Consider the following 23,482-nt stretch of genomic DNA (forward strand, 5'->3'; position numbering starts at 1 on the left):
TGTCTGAACTGCCGCGTTAAAAGAGCCAACTAGGTAAAACGCTGCCATGCTAAAGTTGATCAATTTCTGGAAAACAGACTGGCACAGGATTGATGTGAAAACCTCGATTCGATGTTAGTTCTATCAAGATGTTTTTTACGACCTTTTCATTTTGTAAGTAAAATTAAGTCTATGATAAACATACTTGACACAATATGTTTAGCCCATACACAGTAAACTGGGGAATATTTTGGGACATGCTATCAGAAACGTAGAATGTCCATGAAATAAACGCCTACAGTGAATAAAAAGTATTTGATCCCAAAAATGTCTCAAATGGACTGATGGTTGATTTCTGGGAGTTGTTCTGTAAAAGAATGTCATCCATTTGGTTCTCAGATTTGTTTTCTTTATTAAAAACACTTTACAAATTGGCAAACCCTGTCCTTGTCCTCAGCCCATTTGAACCTACAGTTTTAATAGCTTTGTTTTGGTAAAAAATGTTATTTAGATGAAGAAAAAACTTCAGAAATAGCAAGTTTAAATTGTTATCATTTACATTGATTGATCAAAAACACGAAATTCTAAAAAAAAAATCTACAAATTGATAATATTTTACAATTGTCCCAATGTTTATCTGAGTCCTGCCACATTTGCATTTAATTTAAAATGAAATGTGTGCAATAAATTCACCTTTTAGGCTATAAATCAGTGGAAGTGGCGTTTGATGGAGTGAAAAGCTGACTGATTAAGGATGCATTCTATTATTGTATTGATTTGATGAAGCTTAAAGGTAATGTGTTAATGTGTATGTGTCTAGTACAGGGGTGTCAAACTCAATTCCTGGAGGGCCGAAGCCCTGCACAGTTTAGTTCCAACCCTGCTCCAACACACTTACCTGTAGGTTTCAAACAAGCCTGAACGACTCAATTAGTTTGATCAGGTGTGTTTAATTAGGGTTGGAACTAAACTGTGCAGAGCTGCGGCCCTTTTGGAACTGAGTTTGACACCTGTGGTCTAGTAGAATGGCCTTTTATGTTTTAAATATGTCAAAGTATTGATATTGACTAATTTTTAAGCAAAGAAAAAAGGGCATGCTTTTAAAAACTCTTAGCACACCTACAAATACCGAAAGCATAATCAAAATTGTTTATCTAAATAGTTTGTTTAAAAAATTCTTTACAAAATAATTTTATTTACTAAATTTTTCTTTTTCAAATCTATTACTCTCAAAGAACCTTATCGGTGCCCTTTCTAAGCTTTCTGGAGCTCTATCAACAGGTTAATAGTTTCTTTTTTTAAATGTCTATACATTATATCTTTCGAATTGTAACTGGTCTCAATGCAATATGATCATAGATAATACTCTCAAAAAATGAAAACTTGTTACCCATCCTCCGCTTGTTTGGGACCTGTTTGAGTTTCTTTCTTCTTCTGTTGAACATCAAGGAAGATATATTGAAGAACGTTGGAAAAAAGCTGCCACTGACCTCCAAGGTATTTTTTTGTTCCTTCTGTAGCAGTTTTGTTCCTTTAGTGCAGATAAACCTCACTCTAACCTCTGAAGGTGCTTTAGCGACAGATGCTGGAGGCCAAGGTCTTCAGCCTCCTTGGTAGAGCAACCAACTCCCATGCTGTAAGTCACTGGTTCAATTCCAGTTCAAAGCTGGTTGGTTGGCGTAGAATCAGCAGGGTTACGTTGGTGCTGTGACCCGGTTGGGAGTGACATGTAGGGGGTTGAGTATAGCAGAGGTCATCTAGAGAAGTGCTGTGCAGGTAAACCTCACTCCTCTGACCTCTAAAGGGGGTCTAGCGACAGACATTAGAGGCCATAATTTTTAGCCTGTTTGGTAGAGCAACTGACTCCCATGCGAGAGGTCGCCAGATCGATCCTAGCTTATATATTTTATCCAAAATCCCTTGCAACTGACATAAACGTGTAATCAATAAAATACATCAAATACAGCTTGCAATGAAAAAGTACAAAAGGAAAGCCAGTTAGGTTCTTGATGGTTTATTAGAACAGGAAATGATAACAGAGCACAGTCTCCATGCTCAATGACAGCCAGAACTGAGGACAGTGAATTTTCAAATGCAAAACTGTATGTTTGCTTGTGTTTAAGTCCAGTGGGGTCCAAAAGTCTGAAATTACTTTTAAGGATTCGCAGAAATTAACATAGAAACTTGTAGACATAAAATGAATGCAACATGTTTTCAGAATTGAGCATAATTTCCAACTATTTAAATAAGCAAATTTGTAACTTCTCTTCATGTGACACCGTGCAGAAAGCCAGATGTTCCCGCTTCCACTGCAGCATAAAAAGCTCTTTGGATCATTTCAAATCAAGCTGTAGAGCGTGATCATCAGGACTTTACACAAACTACAAGCAGATCAAGTGCTGCTGACAAACTGATTACAAAGACATTCTGAAATCCCAAACAAAAACATTGTATTAAATAAGAAAAAGACTTCTGGACTCCACTGTCCATGTGTTTTTGCATGTGTGTGTGTGTGTGTCCTTATTTGCATTTTTGCTGTTGATTTGGAAAGCATGCATGTGACTGTCTGATTGGTGGACAATATTAGGGCACACAGTAGCATGTGGTGTTGAAGTACACACTACCTCTGTGGACTCCAGACCGAGGCGGCTGTGTTCATGCAGATAGTTCACTTAAATTACATTTAAGCACTGAAATCATTATGTACACTGAAGGGGACACGACTTGTCATTTAATGACAATTGACCCAGTAACACGAACAGCCTCCGGTGCGAGACAAATCAGAAGTCCATCACAGTTAACAGAGAACTTGGCTCTTTTGCAGAAGTGTTTCTCTTCTCATTATTTCTTTCTTTTAGTTTTGAGAAAAGGCTTTGCACAGTTCATGAACCAGGATCAAACACTGAAATTCAGGTCACAGTCGCAGAATAATCATTGTCATTGTCGAAAAAAAAAAAACTCACACACCAGAGGAACTCAAATTAATAAACCAACCTAAAACATTACCACAAAAACAAACAAATAAACAAATATAAAAATGAAGAGATCAGTACTGGCTAATATATTCTCTACAACTTTACAAAAAAATTCAAACTCTGTTTGTGCTTGTCAGATGTCAGGTTTTGCAGACTGAAAGCATTTCCAAACAAACCATTTCTTTCTTTGTGTTTGCGCATTTTGTCGGGTGGCCCATTAGTTGTGGCAGTTTGTGGCTGGGGGGGCGTACCAAAAAAAAAAATCAGAGCTTTAAGAGACAAAGCGGAGAAAAAAAAACAGCCCAGACAATAAGAAAGCCTCGAGCGCACTGTCCTCACTGTTCACAGGCAGAATTTTAATTGGAAAATTGAGAGTAGGGAGCTTTTTAAAACATAGCTAGATATATTTCTGTCCAAACAAAAGCGTAGCATAGTTTTTACGACTCTTTTAGCATAGTTTTTTTAGACTCTATTTCTTGCTCGAGAGAATTACGACATAGGAAAACAGTGAAACAACCCTCATTTACTTTCTTTTCCCGGGAACACATTTTATAGAGCTCCACAGCAAATTAACTCCATTTCACTGCCTCAAAATCTTGTGCGAATTAACCCTGTTTAGCAATTGCGTACAGGGTTACACAATACATTTCACCTGCGTTTGCTGCTTGTTTATGGTTTATTCTATTTATATGGGATTTGGCTGCCCACATCTCGGTCGATTGCTTTGTAAAATCTGGCAGTGAGTAAGCAAGTGGGTGCCTGTGTTTCTGCACGTCTCTCACGATCATCTCTAGGACTTATCAGGCCAACATAGACTTAATCACGCATGTTTCGTCTAATGGTGCAACAGAGTGAAAAACCAGGGAGACGGGAAAGATGAGAGCATGCATGGATGGTCAGAACTTTCCAGCAAGCAGTGAAGCCTCGGTCTGTGTAAGATTGGTGGCAATTAAAAAACCCCAGCATCAATAATGTTGATTGTTTAAAATAATTACACACTGGGTTTTGAACTCAGTCATGCATTGGCACTTAAAACCTACAAATTATACAGCTGATTAATTGGTTTAATATTTAGCTTCAGCAGTTCACTTTCAACCATTCACAGTCAAAAGAATGCACTCATATCCTGTGCCCTTAAATTCTCTCTCCATCATCACTACACCAGGCTTTTCGTTCAGGAACACAGCCTGTTTTTAGGCCAATATATACTTAGTGCTGAAGCAGTGTTGATTATAGGACCGTCAACTATTTGAAGTTAAACCCTTTTATGGACCATTTTCACATTTTCGGGTTTGGAATAAAAACATTGGCAGGACAGATGTCTGGAGAATACATCTGAGAGCAAAGCTAATGTAATTTTTGTATTTGTTTCAAAAGAGTAAGGAAGAAATTTCCAAAATTCAATAGTCTTTCTTAAAGGAAAAGCCAAATTTACCATCACTCAAGATATTTGAAACCTTACTGCATTAGTGTTCACTTTTTAGGTAAGGAATTATGCCAAAGTAAAATTTTATGTATTGTAGTTTAAGAATTTTAAGAATTATTTATTTAAAAAACAAACAAGCACACAAACAAAACAATTAACAGTATTAAAAACAGCAATACTGGAAAGTATCACTTTTTTAAAAACAAATAACTTGCATTTGATCATTTTCTTTAGCATCATGGTTGGTCAGAAAATGATTTTAATACACTGATTTGGTGCTTAAGACATATTTCATCAATGCTTAAACTGTTGTGCTGCTTAATACGTTATATTTTTGCTAGGATACTTGGAAATCTTGGACAAATACTTGGAAAAATTATATTTAAATTACATAAAATAACCTTAAATACAATTTAATTACTGTGGAAATGCATCATCTCAATGTGAAAATGGTCCACTGAACAGAGACGAAAATCTCATTGTGCATTACTGCCCTCTAGTGGACTCATTCAGGTAATGCTAGGTGAATTACTAGTGCCCCACGGGAAGAAAGCGGAGATAACGTCGTTCACTGAGAGGTGAATGAATTGAATAGTACACCATTTCTTTCATGCTTCCCGTGGGGTTTACAACCCTGAAACAAACAAACAGCAATCCAAAGAGAGCCAGAGGAAACTGAACAATGCATGAAGCGGGCACTGTGCCATTGGGAGCCTAGTGGGTTAGATTTTTTTTTTGCTCTCCATCTAAATGTAACATTGTATTCGTCTGATTCTGTGTGGCTTGTGAAGGCTGGCAGTGAAGGGGGAACCAGAGGGGTCCGATCTGTCTGGCTCCTCATTGACATTCTCCTGGGCAGGGCCGATGGCTAGGCCGTGACTCTTAACGGCTATTTGTTGTGAGGATGGTCTTCTCTGGCTGGGCCGCACAAAGAGACCCAGTGTCAGAAAGACACTCTGAATGCAGCTCCCCAGCGGCCCGACTCAGCCCAGACAACCGAGCTCACATTCGATTCAATGGACTGCAGAGAAAACCAAGCCAGTCCGAGCTAAAGAAAAAGCAAGTGTTGTAAACGCTCTGTTCTTATTCTAACGTGTAAGGGATAAAAAAAGGCTAAACCTTTTAGTTTTGGAAATAAACCACAAAATAAATAGGTCCACCCAACAACATATGTCCCTGTACGTAACATATAGTCATTTCCACAGTGCTTCCCTGCTCCATCCAGAAAGCATGGGCTGATTCCTCCATGATTTTTGGCGAACGCTCTACTCAGTCACCCATTTACATCTGATATTCCAGCACACAAGTCTGTAGACAAAGTCAGATGGCAGTTTTCTTAATTGCTTCCTGACACTTAACAGGTTAAGGGAGGGAGGGGTAGTCAGTCACTTGACATCAGATAAGATCACTCGAGAATCTCCAGTGCCGCTCGGCCACTTTGCGTTCACATCAGGTCTGGCCGACAAGCACATTTTAGCGCAACTTACATACACACACACATACAAACAGACAACCAGACACAAGGAAGTTAGAGCTTGTCTGAAAATGCCCCAGGACGCTCAAAAGAAGCATTCACAGGTGCAAACGGAAGGTGAAAATGAAACGGATCACTTCCAGGGCGTGAGATTACACAGACAGACAATCTGCGATTACGCTAAACAGTCAACGTAGCCTTTCGCAGGATTATGATGAAGTATTTCACCTCCCATCACCTAACGCATCCGTTTATTCCCAAGCGATCCTTCCATTTGATTAGACAGGGCGCTAACGTGCTAAGTGGCGTCACCCCGCAGGCTGGGGAGGACGGCGGCTTTAACACCATCAACCGCTAATGCTCTCGTTCTCTCACTCTTGGTGGTCCTAGAGCTCAGCCACTGGGTGGGGGACTTTAAAGACACTGGATGGCAGTGAGAGAGAGGACAGGAAGGGCATGATTACAGAAGGAGTCTGAGTCTTGGGGGTGATGGGACTCTGAAGGGTGTGAACGGGCCTGGACCACTCATTGGCCATTTGGGTTACGCTCACCTACACTTTTAACCAGCAGGTGGCTGTAGTCCTGTAGCTCATTGTGCCCCCGCTGAGTGTGGTGACCTGGCCGTACTAACGCTGCATTAGTGCGTGGCTGTATTGGATATGGATGATGGTTAGAAGGGGTTGCATTGTTGCTGTTGAAATTGAGCCCATCTCTGGACCACCGCAGTTGTTCGCCATAGTCCGACTGAGTGGTAGGAGCTGAAACCACCCTCCTTCGGTCAGGCGAGTCCTGAGGGGTTGCAGGATAGTTGTATTCGCCAGTGGAGTTGCGGGTAGGTGGAGCGGACGGTCGACTGCCCTGCTCCCTTTGATTTGGAGGGTGGGCGAGGATAAGGTACCTTTGTCGCTCTGAATGAGGGGGAACATCACCTGATCCTTCCTGTCGGCCACCCTGAAGGTATTTGGAGCTCAGGTAAATGATTGCAGAGTTTGCTGGGCAGGGTGTTCCTGTCTGGGCCAGGAAAGTATGGCTCTGGTCCCAGTCGCAGTCTGTGAGATGAACATTAGGACTGGGACGTTTCTGCTGCAGAGGTGTCTGTTCTGGAGTGGGAAGTCCTGTGTCGATTTCTCCAGATTTAGGCCAGCCGTTAGTGAACATGTTGTCAATCTGCGAGCGAGGTCGTTCACTTCCGCTGATGCGCGTCACACTGATCACGGAACCGCTGCGGCCGTGTCCCAACATGCTTTGCTCCTTGTCACTCTTCCGACGACTACCTAAGCCAGATCCATTGGCTCTGGAACGCTGGCGGTGTTTGAGGCTCATTATCCAACACACCATAAGACCCGACAGCGCCGCCCCAGTGGCAAATGCGGAAACTGCAGACACCACCAGCAGGTTTACAGACACCAAGCCATCTGGTTCCTCGATGAAACGACCCTGCTGAGGACCTAAACACAAGGAAATAATACCAGAAATTAGCAGAAAATACACTTTTGTGACTGACAGAGATTCTCAAAATGAAATTACCTTGAGTTTGTTTGTTTTTTCAAAGCTCTGTGAGGTCGAAGAATGCTTGAATGCAGGAAACCAGCACACTAATTACTCTCATTACCACCTAAAGTGGATGTTGATTTTACCTGCTGCAATATGTCTTTCCCTGACTGAAATGTCTATCATCAGGTATGTGTTTTGGAACATTAACTTTCAAAAACGCCTTGAACTGAATTAATCTGACAAATATTACATCTTTTTATTTACATTTTTTTATAGGTTTTTTATAAGTACATAACAGAACAAAATACATTTTTACAATCTATAATATGTTTTAATACAAATGATTAGGAATAAATACAGAAAAAATAAATAAGTGAATCAATAATAATAATAAAAAAACAAGCACCAGACCATTTAAACATGCACCATATAAAGTTTTACTTGATCGAACTCAAAACATTGAAAAGAAGAAGTGAAATTGTCTATGAATCATAAGCGCCCTACTAAGGAAGAGGCCCCAGATATTTTCAAACTTTTTAAAAGCATCTGCCCTAGCAAAATAAATTCTTTCAAGCTTAAGAGCAGCAACCATTTCAGTCAGCCATTCATGAAAAGTAGGTGGTAAAGTGGACTTCCAATCCATCAAGATCACCCTTTTAGCCACCACACAAATTGCTCACGCACACTTTCACGCATATACACATGCAGTAACGAGGGATGTGAGATTTGGATACAAATCACTATGAAATGACAAAAGACTTAGATTTTCAGAAGATCTAATCACAGATCAACAGATTAATCAGCGGTGAGGTGTTTTGTGGAACTCAAAACTGTTAAATTCAAAAGATTTTTGAAGTATATAAATACCACATAATGCTTTCTTAACTAAAAATGAATATAAGCATATCTAATAGTATATTTCCTTAAACATATAACTTGTAAATCAAGAGAAACTAAGAACTGGTAGTGGAAGTCTCTTTTTTACAACCCAAGTGGCAATATCTTGTTAATTAGAAGAAACTCTAAAGTTCTTGCAATCATTTCCGGTCACACTTGTATTGTGATGGTCCTTTTTATGAATTTAAGTTACATTGCATCTACATGCCAACTAATTCTCATCAGGTTATAAGTAGCCTTTAGGTTAGGGTTAGTGTACGTTGACATGTATTTGCAAAGTTTCTCTGGTGAATAACCGGTTTGTAAACATTTAGGATGCACGCGCATCAGAAAAAAAAAACCCAGAGCGCTAGCATTTACAGCAAGGGAATGACATCCGATGTGGTACAGAGTTTGTTGTTGTATTAGAGATAGTTATATAAGTTATATTGACTACATATTATATATATTATTTACATAATGCTTTCTGCATATTATAACAGTTTTTACCCATTGATAAGCACAGTTATTTGGCAAAATTAAAAAGTAAAATTAAAGTGAGCGGCGTTTGTCTGACAGGTCCATTTGCGATAGCACTCTCCCAATGGATATTAAATGAGACAAAAATGGCCAAGCATCCAGTGTCCCAAAATATACAACTATCTCCAATTGTTTTTACAAGAGAGAAGTTAAAGGCCTACAAGTCTTTGGATGCCTATACAATTGCAAGAAATAAAGTTCCATGATTACCAGATTCAAAACTTTGTAGTGCTGAAAACCGAGGTTCTGCCTAGGCAAAGACAAGGAAAGAAGACGGAACTATACAAGGCCTGGGTAATCATCAACAAGCAAAAAAACTGCATTCCGACAGCGAACTGCACATGTTTGCTATTGCAACTGGTCTGTGACTTGTGACGTCATGTGTGGCATAGGTTGGTAATTCCCCTATAGTCAGATAAATGTCTGTTGAAGGAGCGGTATCAACAGATATTAAGCAGACAGTCTACTAATACTCAAATGGACCATCAAAATAACGTGTTACCTCATTTACAACAGTAAGAACCAACATCATAAAATGTCTCAGCAAAACAAAATGCTCTTGAATCAAATGAATTTAACTGGCAAATTTATCACAATAAAGACAAACGGTAAGCATCTCTCACTGGTGAACATAAACAGCCTTAATTAGCACTTAAAGTTGTTTGTTTTAAAATGCAAATAAACTGAGAGGAGAGGAGGCACAATCAATAAAAATCTTGATGTGATAATTAGCTTATTATAGATGCCTCAATATGCGTGCGTACAACGTGTCAGCTGAATTAAAAGATATATTAACTGCAGTCGAAGAATCATAGAGCATGGTATGCTGGTCATTTCACTGGGAGATGTTATGACAAAGTGCCTATCATTTTTCTGATGATATACATGTTTACTTTGCCGTATTCATTTTGGAAGGACAGACCACATTACCAAAATGACACCTCAAATCAATCAATGCATTCATGTGGATGCTGAGTCAGTGTCTGGTTTTTCCTCCTCTTTTCCTTTTCTCTCTTTACCCAGCATGGTTATGTGTTTATCTCTGTCTCTGCCCTGCTACCCCTCTCTGTCTATTTTGTTTGTGGTGTGGGGGCATTTTATTTATTCAATCGCAGACAGATACCAGGTGTGTGTATCGTTTCCCAGAAAGCTATCTGCTGCTTAAAGAGGAGTAAACTGTAGGTTTTTGTTTTTTGTCATCTTTATGATTAACGTTTTGGCTGCCGTTGCCGGTGTGTGGCTGCATTGCTGTTGGAAGTCAGATAAACATTTTTGCCATTGGGCGGTTTACTTCACTAACCACTGGCTAAAACAGCTCTTGTTTATGCTGTCGTAACCCACTTGTCATTCAGGATCAGGGGTCCTGGAAGGATGTGGTGAGCAGGGTGGGATGCTGGGATGATGTTATTTTCTAGGTTGTTTATGTTCATGCAATATGGTGTTTACATTCAGTGGCGCAAGGTAACAGGGTAGATCATGAGATTTGATTGCTTGAAGAGTCTGCACAACGCATTTTGTAAACTTCTCAAACAAAACAAACAATGCAAATTCAGAACAATGCATCACAATATGATCTAAATCTTAAAGTGGTAGTTCACCCAAAACTGAAAACTCTGTCATCATTTACTCACCATTTACTTTTATAAACTGGTTAGACTTTCTTCTGCTGAGCACCTAATTTTTGGATAAACTATCTCTTTAATTGATAAGTATTCCAATAAGATACAAGTAATCACATATGTTGTTGCTAAAACTTAACCCTTCTGTGCTGTGGTTTTGAGTCTTAATTTGGGCACAACTTTATCTGTGTTTCAGTAAACGGAATGATGTTTGATGACAAATCTTATTTTGACACATATTTTGGTAAAAAAAAAAAGCTTTTTGAGTCTTAATTTGGGCACAACTTTATCTGTGTTTCAATAAACGGAATGATGTTTGATGACAAATCTTATTTTGACACATATTTTGGTAAAAAAAAACACTTTCGTTATGTTCGTGGATGTTTTTGGCTCATTGACTTTTATTATAATGGCATTTTTGGATTGCAAATAAAGGACACCATAAAATCATGCATTCTTGATTGTTGCTGGTTTTCCCTGTTGGAAAGAGGTAGAATTTATCATTTTATTGTTGATCATCAGTTGCAGTGTAAAAAAAAGCATAGTTTCTAGCTTAAAATGATATGTTATATGGAGTATACTGTGTGCACGTGTGCGTGTTAGAGTGTGAGAGACACATTTGAACACTTACAGTACCTTGATATGTTTGAAAAAATAAAAAAAAGCAGCTCAGCTCTAAGAAAATACTAAACATAGTAGGTGTATTTATGCATGCACACTATAATTTGTTGTTTTACTCCATAAAACACCATATAAATGTCAGAAACATTTTTGCACAGGCCTGTCTAAAGGTTTAATGGTGTTAACTGATGATTAACTTCACAAAATAGGAAAACACCAACAATTAAAATGCATGATTATTTGATGTTAAGGCTTGGCAATCAAAAAATGTTGTTATAATGAAAGCCAATGGGGCAAAAACAGTTCCCAACATAACAGAGGGGTAGTCAATTTGAACAGTACACAAGAGTTAAGTTACATTAAAGCTGAAAGTTTTAGTAAAAAAAATGCTTTTTAAGGTCACAATCACCAGCGATCCAGGCTTATAGTATACTAGGAAGCATTCACTTTCACTCGGGACTCCAAATCTGTCACCATATGGACTACAAATCCTGTCATGCACCACACACTCACACCTGTTCTGGTTTTCTGCTGATAGCTAACACACACAGCTGAAGCTGTACAGAACTGATTACATGGACTTTAAAAGCAGCACCCACACACACCAGTGCAGAGTCTTGTTTATCTTTTTGTGAACATTATGACGCACTGTCCTTGAGTTGCCTTGCCGTGTTAGACACTTGCTTTGTTGCTTAGTTTATTTACGTTGTCTGCTGCCTGCCTTTTAACCATTTGCCTGTTGTATGATCACGACTCTGGATTTGCCTGTATACATCTGTTTGCCCTTGTGTTGACCGTTGCTTGCCTTACCATTCTATGTTATATAAACCTGCATTTGGATCCGCACTTTCTTGTCAGTGTCCCTGATATTGTAAGATATAAACAGCATGTGTTTTTTCTTCTAATTTTTTTTTACTGAAGAGAAATACCCATTATTATTCACTGATGCTTACTAAAGTAAAACAGATTCCCAAATGAATATTGTAATGGTATAAAATTACACAAATCCTTTAAGCCTCTACTAATGCCACTAAAATCAACAAACTGGACCTTCTAATAATCCTCCCCTCTCAGAAGAGCACCTGAGGTCACTAAAGAACTCTCCAAGAGCCTGACTCCCTAAAAACAGGACTAAAACACACACATCAAACGCTCTTTGTATATATACGCAAGCTGCTTTTTTCCTGGGCACAGCCCTGATGGTGCCTCAGATAGATATTACCCAAACCACAGCGGCCTTTCTCCTTAATGAAAGAAACGCATTAAACCGGCTGCCTGTCTGGAGGGCCACCTCTCATTCTTCCTCTCCTCTCGCCTGCAACGTGTCTGTCCCTTTTTACAGTAAGAAGACGGTGCATGCATGCGGTGAATAGATTGGGACCATTATAGATGTCGCCTTTGTAGTCGCATCGCTTTGTCGTGACAGGAAACAAAACACACAGACGAAGGGGGAGAGATGGTCTCAGGCAGCGTTCCTTTCTTTCGCTCATTCCCGACGGGGTGACAGAATCCCCCTTTTTCCCCATTCACTTATTAAAGCTTAATGGAAGGCAGCCGGACTGTCAGGCTGAAGCGCAGCGAGCGAGTCTTGAGCTGGAAGCTCCAATTACAGGCGAACAATGGCGGCGGAGCAGTCTAGTTAGAGTTGGTCTTCACAAGGCAATAGGCCAAGTGCTAAAAGACTCAGAGCCCAGGGACTAACCGTCTTGCCTTGCCTCTTTTTCTCTGGGTCTATTCACTAGCAGTTTGATGTTTGTTGCTTATCGCTCTCCATCTCTGCGCACATCTTCTCCTGCTCATCTCTCTCTCTCTTTCTCTCTCTATGCCACGTCCTTTCATCTTCTGCTGGCTGTCTGTCTCCAGGGAGGTACCCTTATTCTTTTATTCCCTGTATCACTCTATTGCTCTCGCTCTCTCTCTCCTTTTCAACCTGTAAGCAGAGAGGCAGCTAATGAAATGCTAGCAGGGTTCGGTTTCTTGTTGAGATGGCGTCATTAAAAAGCTCAGGTGGAATATGGATTTTCTTTTAGCAAATAAACAAGCTTCTCAAGGTTTGTTAATTACCTGACCTTCTAGCATGGGGCGAAACGGTTCAGTTTGATGAAAACAGGCTGAGCTTATGTAACAAACACTTCTTCATGCAGTAGTTTCTGCAATTATGTTTGATGCCACCGTGTGCGTAGTGTTTCATGCGAGCACGAGGCCTTACATGCGAGCATGTGCATTTGTAGCAGTGGCTTATGGTTCACTGACTTACTCATTATCTTTTCTCTTTCGGTCTCAGTCTTCTCTGTGTTCTCTTTTGGCTTTTGCTCTGTATCTCTCTCATATACACACATACTCTCACACTCTTCTCTCTGCAGAAACACTGCAGGCTATTCTCAGTCTGCAAATCCTCTCTCTCTCTCTCTTTGGTTCTCGACGTGTCACCCATCTTTTGCTGTACTCAAGCCTCACTGCTGGCACTGCATTGTGTTAACCATGTTGAAAGAACCAGCACTTCTGGTCAAGAGCATACGTTGTGTTTTCGAGGCTGATATAGTAATGTCTCTAGTGAAAAACAAACTAAAGTTTTAGTTAGAAGTCACACTTGATAATTCAATCAGTATTGTCATAAGTTATGTGAAAAGAATCATTTCCTTTGAAAACCTCCAAAGATTAATGATTTCATAAATTGATACTACTTTCATAGTTAATTATTTATTTTATTTAAATTAAGATATTCTTATTAATAATATTAAATTAATATATTATTTAAAGGCATCAGGCATTCTTTAGAAACCATTTTAAAGGCAACACTTTAAAGGTTGTATTAGTTAATGCATTAGTTAACATGAATTAACAATGAACAACTCATCTGATAAGTATTACTTAATTTTTGTTACTGTAAACGACATGTTAATGTGTTAATGCATTAGTTAATGACTAATGGTGAATAACGACTTTGTTTAGCTTTACATAATCTTTGCTAATGTTTACTCATACTCAACAGTTTAGCTACACTTATGTATTATGTTACAGAAACAATGTTATTTAATGCATTAGTAAACATGAAACAATGACTCGTCTTCATAATTTGAAGTAATATTATTGTTTTGGCTGATATAAAAAAGACATTCAATGTACAAAAAATGAAACTTTAAAAATGTTGAATTAATTTTAACAACATTAAAGGGGTGGTCCAGAGTGCATTTTTAAAGCTTGATTGTGTTTACGGGGTGTAAAGCAATGTGCTCATGCTTCATTTGTAAAAAATCATGTTCATTTTTCATAAATCTTACTTTGATATATACAGCTGCTCAGCTAACATTAAAATGACTCATATTTCCTAGTTCCTCTGAAAGGCCCGCCCTAAAGAGGCTCTAATTAGTCAGCTAAAATAATGTGCAGTGATTCGCTCCATTTCACCAGGAACCGCCACGCCTCAAATAGGACGCTGTTCATATATGAGTGACACTGATAAACAGCAGCTGTGATCGCAGCTGATCCATGATTGACACGGTGGAGAAAACTCTGCAGACATACACTTGTGTCTGTATCCATAAGTATCTCTGTAACAGCCAAGAGGAGAGGAAAAGTCATGCCAGCATGTCAACTGGGCCACAGCGAGCTGAGAGAGAAATTGAGTTTACTTTTATTCTCATTCTCGGGCTTCTGCTGTAAGTGTCAGTGAAAAACTTTCCAGCAAACACACACGCAGTGAAATTGTGCACAGTTTTTGCATTTTAAGTAGGTGGGGCATTGTAAATACTCGCGCTCGCCTCCCGTGCCATAGTAAACTACGGAGACAGCGCATATGCGATAAATGACATCAGTACATAATAACCGGTTATGATTATCACTGAACCGATACTGAATTGTCCGCGTCTGCATTGTGATGCACCAAAGAAACAATTAATTTTGACACCCCAACTGTTCACAGCGGTTTGACAGATAAATATGAATTTGAAACTAAATTGTTAATGGTGCCAAACAGCATTACCTGTTGTTTACATCCTTGTTTATGTCCTCGCTACAACATACCGTTAACGCTAAAAATTCTGCATGTAATAGATTAATTAAACAAATAAAAACACACACACAATCCACAGATTCTGCTATTATGGTTGGAGCTGCTCCTTCTTTGAGGGGTTTTTAGCCAAATCCAGCACTGAACTGGAAGCTGTCCTTTGTCAAATGTTAGCTGTATATATATTTATAAATCTCTGAAACATAATTAAAATGAAATTGTAAGCACTCCTCTCTTTGTCATGTCCTTTGAAAGCCCATATACAGAAACAGAACAACCTCTGTGCAAATAGCAGCGTTTGAACGGCATTTTACCTTTCTCTGCTTATAACATTACAGCGCCTCTGGCCACGCCCCTTCGCTGCACATGGTGAATGCATGTAATATGAAGGGTTTATAATCTCATTAACCCAGATGTATTTTTTGTAGTACCCAAACGTCCTTTGCTGTAGACTTTGCTAAGATAACTCTGTAAAAGCAAATGTGTCCCTTTGCATTGAACTTTGAGCGTATTACATTCAGAGATGTTGTTTATGTTCACACAGCTACATTACATATCAACTAAAGTTTAAAATATGATATTGTATGATATCGTACCACCCCTTTAATAAACCCAAATAAACACAAATCCAGCCAATACTCTAAAGTTTTTAAAGTTGGAGTCAAGCAGTTTTTTTGAGAAATTGAGTCTACAAAAAAAAAAAAAAAGGATTTAGTTAGGTTACTAAGTGCTCACTGCAAAGGCCTCTCAATCCTCAACCTGTATAAGCTATTGTTCTTTCACAAAACAGATAAGATAATTAGGCTCTTTTGGCCCATAAAATTAAAGTCAATGACGTCCGAAACAACAATGGAGCCCATTGAGTTTCATTATATGGAAACAAAACTTCTTTTGTATTCCACCAAAAAGTCATACATGTTTTAGAACAACAAGAGGATAATTCAGTAATGACAGTAATTTCATTGTTGGGTAAAATATACCTTCCATAGCTTCATAACAAAGACTGGCCAAATCTGCACAAATAAACCTAATAATCTGGTCTCGTCAGGAATGCATAAAAGTTTCCCCAACAAACTTTTTTTAAAATGTGTCTGGTTCCAAGGAGGGTGTTTACAGAAAGATACTAGCGAAGACATTTACCTCTTCTTAGCTTACACTTTTAAAGGCCAAACTCTCAGATCAATATCCAGCCTGCAGGTTTATATACGTCTGCATGTGTTCTCAATTAACTCTTCCATAATTTTCAATAGGACAAAGCTGTTCGTGGCCTGTAGCGAAGCAATAAGGTGAAAGGCTTCCTGGCAGCGGTGCAGGGTTTCTAATTCCAACATAATTGTGCACGCTACAGTCCACAATGTCTGACGATGATTAACATTCGACTAAATAGAAAGGACTGGTTAAAATAACGAGGGGTGTCGAGCTCAGGATATAAGCCGCCCCACTGGAGCTGAATGTTAAGGGAAACGGTCTGCTGCTAAAACACTGTTGCCCATTGTCGCCTGCTCACCTTCTCCACAGACGCCGCCTAGTCAGCCGCTATTAATTGTAGTCAATTAGCGCATACTTTTTCAACATAGCGTCCCCCAATCATGGCAACTGTTGCCGACAGATGCTAATGAGGATGCAGAGCTGATTCAGCTGTGTTGAATTTATCAAACCTGCACCCCGGATCACTGGAAGCGTGGGCTGCATTGCAATAGCACAGATGTGGCTGATGGGGGCCCTACTGTTACAGGAGGTCTGCTTGTAAATTAATAGCCTCAATTTAGGGCTGAACTGAAATGAAACCATTAAAAAAAATCAACATTTCCAGAACGAGGTTATAAATTCAGAAAGCGACATGGCACTATTAGTCCAGCCAATTGCGAGGCAAGGCATCTGCATCCACCACAATCACAAAACCTCCAATTTCAAGTTAATCTTTCTAGCAGGCTGAAGACGTAAATTCTACCTGTCAGTGCTCTGCATATAACTGTATATTACCGGCTGCTAAAAACACTTCCTTATTTGTATTAAGTTAACACTCTGGTACAGACGGTTTGTCTCTGAAATGGAGATAGTGAGTTTTGAGCATAGGTGGACAGAGAACTGAAAAATCATACTTCACCCTGTAGGATCTGATATATCACAAAACAGGCAGTAATTTCTACTAATGAAAAAAAAATTGCCATATACATTCCTTTCATGATATTTATTTTGTATCACATTTAATACCTCAGGCATCTGTGCAACTTTTAGCTCACAACAATGATAATTTTCCAGGTAATAATCCAGGAAGCTTACTCATCCTTTTTACTTGTTACCTGATATTCGTGTTGTATATCAAATCATAATGCGCTTTTAAACAAAGTATTGATCAGGTTGATAATATATAAGTGTAGATTACTCAAAGTATGCCTAAAAACCTTTCAAAAGTACTCGAGAGTAATGAGTAGGCCCAGACGGAATCTGCGCACGCAGAATCCTGCTGATTTCCGCAGATTTGTAGCCCATCATTTATTCTGTTTATTTACTTGTGTAAATGTGTGTAAATTTATATTTATTAAGTTTTTTAATTAATTTCAGTAATATTATTGACAAATATAAAAATGTAAGTATAATTTATTCACAATACAGTTTGTAAAGTAATATTTCCTGTCTTTGATTTTAGACATATTATATGAAAGACTTGCTTTGTTTACCTATTAAAGTGGATCTAATTGGATTTGCATTATAAACATTAAATACAAGTTAAAAAGGTATTACTTTAGTTTATATATTAGGATTTTAGTTATTATACTCCCAAAACCATTCTGCCCTAATAATGAGTAGTGAGTATTATGCTGAAAAAAGTTGATGGATTTACATGTAATTTGTGGATGTGTGTATACGTAGTACTCTGTAGTACATTTATTGCACAGCCGGCACACAACGTCATAAGACGTTACTATTAGGTTAGATTTAGGTCGTAATGTCAGGTCACCAAAATTCAATGTCAAGTCAGCGTCTAAGCACAAAGTTATTTTGATGTCCAATAATGCAAGAAATGACATTGATATTTGGTTGATTTTAGGTTGTGTTGGAAAGTGACCAAAATCCAACATGGAGCCAACATCTTAAACCAATCATGTTGACGTCAAATACTGACATTTATTCGTCAGGTATGGCAACCAAAATCCAACATCTGATAGACGTCATAGTGGTAACATCCACAAAACATTAAGCTGTAACGTCATTAGACGTTGATATTTGGTTGATTTTAGGTTGATCATTAGACATTGACGTCCGCCTGACGTTCTGAAAAAACTCGATTTTCATTTCCAAACAAAATGCAATGTCTCCATGAAGTTGGAGTACGACGTCAATGTGCCTGCTGGGTGTTTAAGGCCGTTTCGGTCATCATACAGTAAACATCCACCATCTTCTCAACAGTGACATGCATCTAAACATTCTCTGTTCGTTATGATGCGATTTACCTTCTATTTGTGATTTAATTGGACAGGAATGACAGGACTAAATTTTCTAATCCCCATAGACAAGATAAAGTATTGACTGCAGGTTGAAAGAAAGTAGTGGAGTAAAAGTACCGATGCAGCACTAAAAATGTACTCAAGGGAAAGTAAAATTACACATCTACAAAACGACTTAGTCAATTACAATTCCTAATTAAAACTACTCAACTACAGTAATTTGAGTATTTGTAATTTGTTACTTAACACCACTAGTTTTGAGACTCGGTAGAATTGCTTTTCCACGCATTTTTTTTTTTGGATTTATGAACGTTTTCTGGGTCGTTCACAATCTGCTGTGGCAACTGAAAATGTCTCTTTCATGCTTGTCAGACAGAGACTCAATAGAGCCACAGGTAGATGAACTGAACAAAATCACCTTTACAGTGACCAATACGGCTTCTTCATCTTACTATCTGCAATATGTGTATGAAAAAAGTAGTGTTAATACACCTGTGGGTAAGTGCAAGGTATTTTTGAAGCTGAGATGTGTTGCTCTGTGTTTTTTTGAGTCCCTGACAAGCACACACACACGCACACACACCTGTCTGAGCTATCACTTTCACCCAGTCACGATGATCTGTGGCGGAGAGATTCTTCATGCCCTGTCAACATGCCTGGCAACCGCCACAGCAACATCCTCAACAGCACAACAGGCGGCTCGTGGAGCTCCAGGCTTCACTGGCAGCTGCTCTTGTCCTTTTACACTCCTGAGTCTCTCTCTCTCTCACCGCAGTCAAACACGCCAAGACTTCTCACACACTACGGCTACAGTCCAACTACCATTTAGTGCCCTGGGAAGTGCACTTTAGAGTTCCAAATAAACACATTTTGTCATTATGTGGGATATAATTCCTTTTTGGAATTGTTTCCTATCACAGGTAATCGTTTACTAAATGGCACCTGATTGGAGAAGTTTTTTGGGCCATTTTGTCTCTCCCAATGACAGGATAGTGAGCAAATGCATGAAATGACAGGAGAAGAGAACAAGAAACCTGTAAAACGTTACAAGTCATAATCAAACTCAAGGTGACTGCAAGAATAACAGCAAAATGTGCTGCAGCTCTAATTTAATGTGTGTGTGTAGTTGTTTTTGTGAAAATTGTATAATGACAGGTATGACCTACTGTAGGGGTTACATTAAGGTGGTTTATGAGGACATTGTTCATGTCTTCTTTATTCGAAACGCTTCAAATAATACTTAACTGGGTGTTTTGACATTCAAAATTTGCCACAGGTTTTCTTTGAAGGTTGGGTTAAAAACCTTTGCAAACTTGAAGGGTAGTGTAAAGACTGGTTTATATTTCTGCGTGAGTGACGGGGCATGCCTTGCATGTAGCTGTGCATTTATACTTCTGTGTGCTGTTTGTGTTGCTCTGCAATAACACTTCTAAAGCACTAGCTGGCAGTAGGTTTTTATTTTCCTCTGTGTCAGTTTCTTCGGAGGGTTTTTTTTTTTCTTTTTCTGAAAGAACACGTAGCTAAAACTCGCTTATTCAGAGGCGGGAACTGGCGGACGTGCAACAACATTAATTATAAAGTAAACACAAAACAGTTTCAATCCCGACACTTGTAAACACTCACTCCAACAGGATCGCGCAGCTCTCAGTTTCGCCAACACTGGTCACAGATCCCAAGCCGACCAATCTCAGAGCTTGCACAATGCATTGTTGCGACATGTAGTTACAATTTATGAGAGGTGGGCGTCAGCATCAGCCACAGCGAGGGCTAAATCAGCCTTAAGACTATATAATAAAAAAGTTTTACAGTATAAAATACATTAAACCTATGGAGAGTCCTCATTTACCACATATACAAGTTTGTGTGTGTGTGTGTATAACTGTAATTAGATTAAAAAACATTCAAATTGTATGATCAAATTTTTAAAAACTACATGATATTGATAATCAAAATTTCAAATGCTATTTCAAATTATATATATTTTTAATGAAATTTCTATACATTACTATGTAATTTCTATACATTACTATATCATATAAATTTGTATAAACACACACACACACGTACATAAATATTTTATATATATTATATAATATATATTTGGAAAATATATTGTTTTGTTAGGGTTAATTGTGACGGTACTTGGTACTCACTTGTAATTCATTAATTTTCCTTTGGCTTAGTCCCTTTATCCATCAGGGGTCGCCCAGTGGAACGAACCACCAACTAATCCAGCATATTTTTTACACAGCGGATGCCCTTCCAGCTGCAAACCAGTACTGGGAAACACCTATACACACTCGTTCACACACATACACTATGGCCAATTTAGTTTTGTTCAATTCACCTATAGCTCATTTTTTTGGACTTGTCCAGAGCATCCAGAGGAAACCCACGCGAACACGAGGAGAACATGCATACTTCTCACAGAAATGCCAACTGGTCCAGCTAGGACTCAAACCAGCGACCTTCTTGATGTGGGGTGACAGTGCTAACCACTGAGTCGCCAAAAACAGACATAATTATCCCAAAATGTATTTAGTAATCATTTGTGTTGTTGGAAAAATCCTTAAACTTTTTTTGAATTTCAATTCAAACTTAAGTCAGAGTCATGCTGCACTGAATGCCCCACAGACTTCCTTTCATTTGCATGTGAATTCAGCAGAGCGGAAACACAAGCTCGTGTGACAAGTCATGTTGCTTCATTCCAAAGTTCAACTTTGGTGAACTCTGACCAGTGAAATCGCATCATGTGATTGGGTGAGATCAGTAGATCAAAACGTGACCTCTCTGTACAGAAATTTGAAATATGGAGCAATCGTGCACTTTATCCCAAAGCTTAAACTCTATAGTGTGACCGCGGCTTTACTGTGGGAAACTGATAATTGAATTTAAATTCCAGCTCCAGAATTTAAAAAGAGCCAATTGTTGAATTCTGAATATATCCTTCACTGCTTGACCTACCTCTGTGTAGAAATACATGTGTGTGATACAACTAGATTAATGCACTGGACATGAAGGTCATGAGATTCTGTACTCCAGGAGAACATGAACTGCCCCTGTGGGAATGTTTGAAAGGTCCAGAGGCCATGAGCACCACATCAGTCTTACAAACACTCACTGTAACAACTAACCGCTCTATAAAACCTTTAACACCCACCCAACACTCCCCACAGAGCATACAAAATGTGATTCACACAAAGTGTGACACTACAAAATGACTACTGTCATCTTCATTCAAAGTAAATGTGGAACATAACACATCAAATATGTTCAGTCTGACTGATTTTGACATTTCGCATAGCATTTTTGTTTCCTTTGAGGACATGAAAATGACTGGATACTGAACACTTGTCACATCATTACTGAATTCTGAAAAAAAGGATCATGTTTTCCACAAAAATATGAAGCATCGCTAATGTTTAACACTGATGATCATAACTGTTGAAGAAATGCCTGTTTCCATGAAAATAACGACTTTTACTAGAGCAGTTTTCAAGTTTATTTCACAATTAAAATTGTCAAAATTGCATGTTTGTATCTCTCAATTTTAAATTATGAATGTGCAGTTGTGAGATATCATGCAGTTCATTTAAAATAGTCTGAAGTTTGAGCAGATTTCCTTGGAATTGTAAGAAAAAAAATCATAATTGCAAGACAAACTACTTTTCAATTAGGTCAATAATAATATAAGTCACATAATAATAGTTAGTTAGCAGAAAAAATCTGAACAATATAGATTATAAACTTGCAACTGTAAAAAATAGCCACAATTATGAAAAACCTTAGAGTTATGAGATAGAGTTACAATAAACTATTGTAAGCCATACAAAGTCACATAAACCTCTGAATGAAATTCAATTCGCAAGATACAACCTCGAAATCGCAAAACATGAAGATAAAGTCTGAATCGTAAGATCTAAATGTTGCCATTAAAACTTCTCACGCTTCCTGATGTTTCCTGTCAGGAAGAAACAAATAGCTCCTTATATTTGAAATATATTAATAGTATCACAGATTGTTTTGGCAAAAGTTCAATACATCCTAAAATTGCAAAAAAAAAAAAAAAAAAAAAAGAGCTATATCTGGGAAGTCAAATAAATGCATTAAATACTAGATTTTATAAACCAGTCATCATAAATGAAAAATAGTAGATTTGCAGGTAGAAAAATTTTTAAGTATTTAGGCACAATTATTGACAATAACTGAATTTTAATAGTAAGGTAGAGGTTGTTTATACGAAGTCAAGTCAGCGCCTCAGTCTCCTCTGCAAGTTGAGAAGTTTTAATGTTAGGACACATACTTTAAACATGGCATACTGTACATATCATTAATAGAGAGTGTTATATAATATTATATAGCACATATAATATTGTTTCATGGTTTGGGAACACAACACTTAACAGAAGAAGAAATTATTGCAAATAATCAATCAGGCAAATTAGATAACTGGTCACAAACAACATTCACTGCAGATTCTATTTGAGTCCAGCAACAGCAATTGCGATTTTTAAACATGATACACATCCCTTTCACTCAGCTTTTGAATTGTTACCATCAAGACGCAGGTTTAGAATTCCTTAAACCCAAAGAAATGCTTATAAAAAGTCATTTATCCCAATTGCAGTTGTTGTTTTAAATCGGATTACTCTTTGAAGTGAATTGGGTGGTTGTCAAAAATGATCTGCAGTAATATGTACAGTATGGGGCTAATTTGGTTTTAAAAAAATATTAACTTACGCTGTTGTCTTGATGAGTGTTGCTATTGTGTGATTGCTTGTATGGTTGTACGTATGCAGTTGTTGTCTTAAACCCAGTGTTAAAGACAAATTTCCCTTCTGTGCCAAGCGGAACAGACAATAAAGTTTAAACTGAACTAAACTACATAAATGAGCTTCCATAGTTTCTTGTTAGAATGATTTCGGGAATGATGTGACAGTGTACACTAGAGTAATGGCTGCTAAAACATCAGCTTTGGAATAAATTACAATCTGGTCATTTGTAGTCCAATTGTAGTTAA

General features: G+C 38.2%; 1 protein-coding gene across 11 annotated transcripts in view; it reads right to left on the reverse strand.

Annotated features, from left to right (window-relative positions):
- Positions 1 to 1,977: 1,977 nt before the first annotated feature.
- sema6bb (sema domain, transmembrane domain (TM), and cytoplasmic domain, (semaphorin) 6Bb) overlaps positions 1,978 to 23,482 on the reverse strand; it is a 287,153-nt gene continuing 265,648 nt past the window's right edge. For all 11 annotated transcript variants that reach the window (XM_087264464.1, XM_087264455.2, XM_087264454.1 and 8 more), the window contains one exon: positions 1,978 to 7,302. In XM_087264464.1, coding sequence (XP_087120590.1) covers positions 6,380 to 7,302 — 923 coding nt within the window. In that variant the 3' untranslated portion in view covers positions 1,978 to 6,379. The remainder of the gene's footprint in view (positions 7,303 to 23,482) is intronic.

Source organism: Danio rerio, chromosome 8 (genome assembly GCF_052040795.2).
Source record: "Danio rerio strain M-AB ecotype USA chromosome 8, GRCz13ab, whole genome shotgun sequence".
In the NCBI taxonomy this organism is placed as follows: Eukaryota; Metazoa; Chordata; class Actinopteri; order Cypriniformes; family Danionidae; genus Danio; species Danio rerio.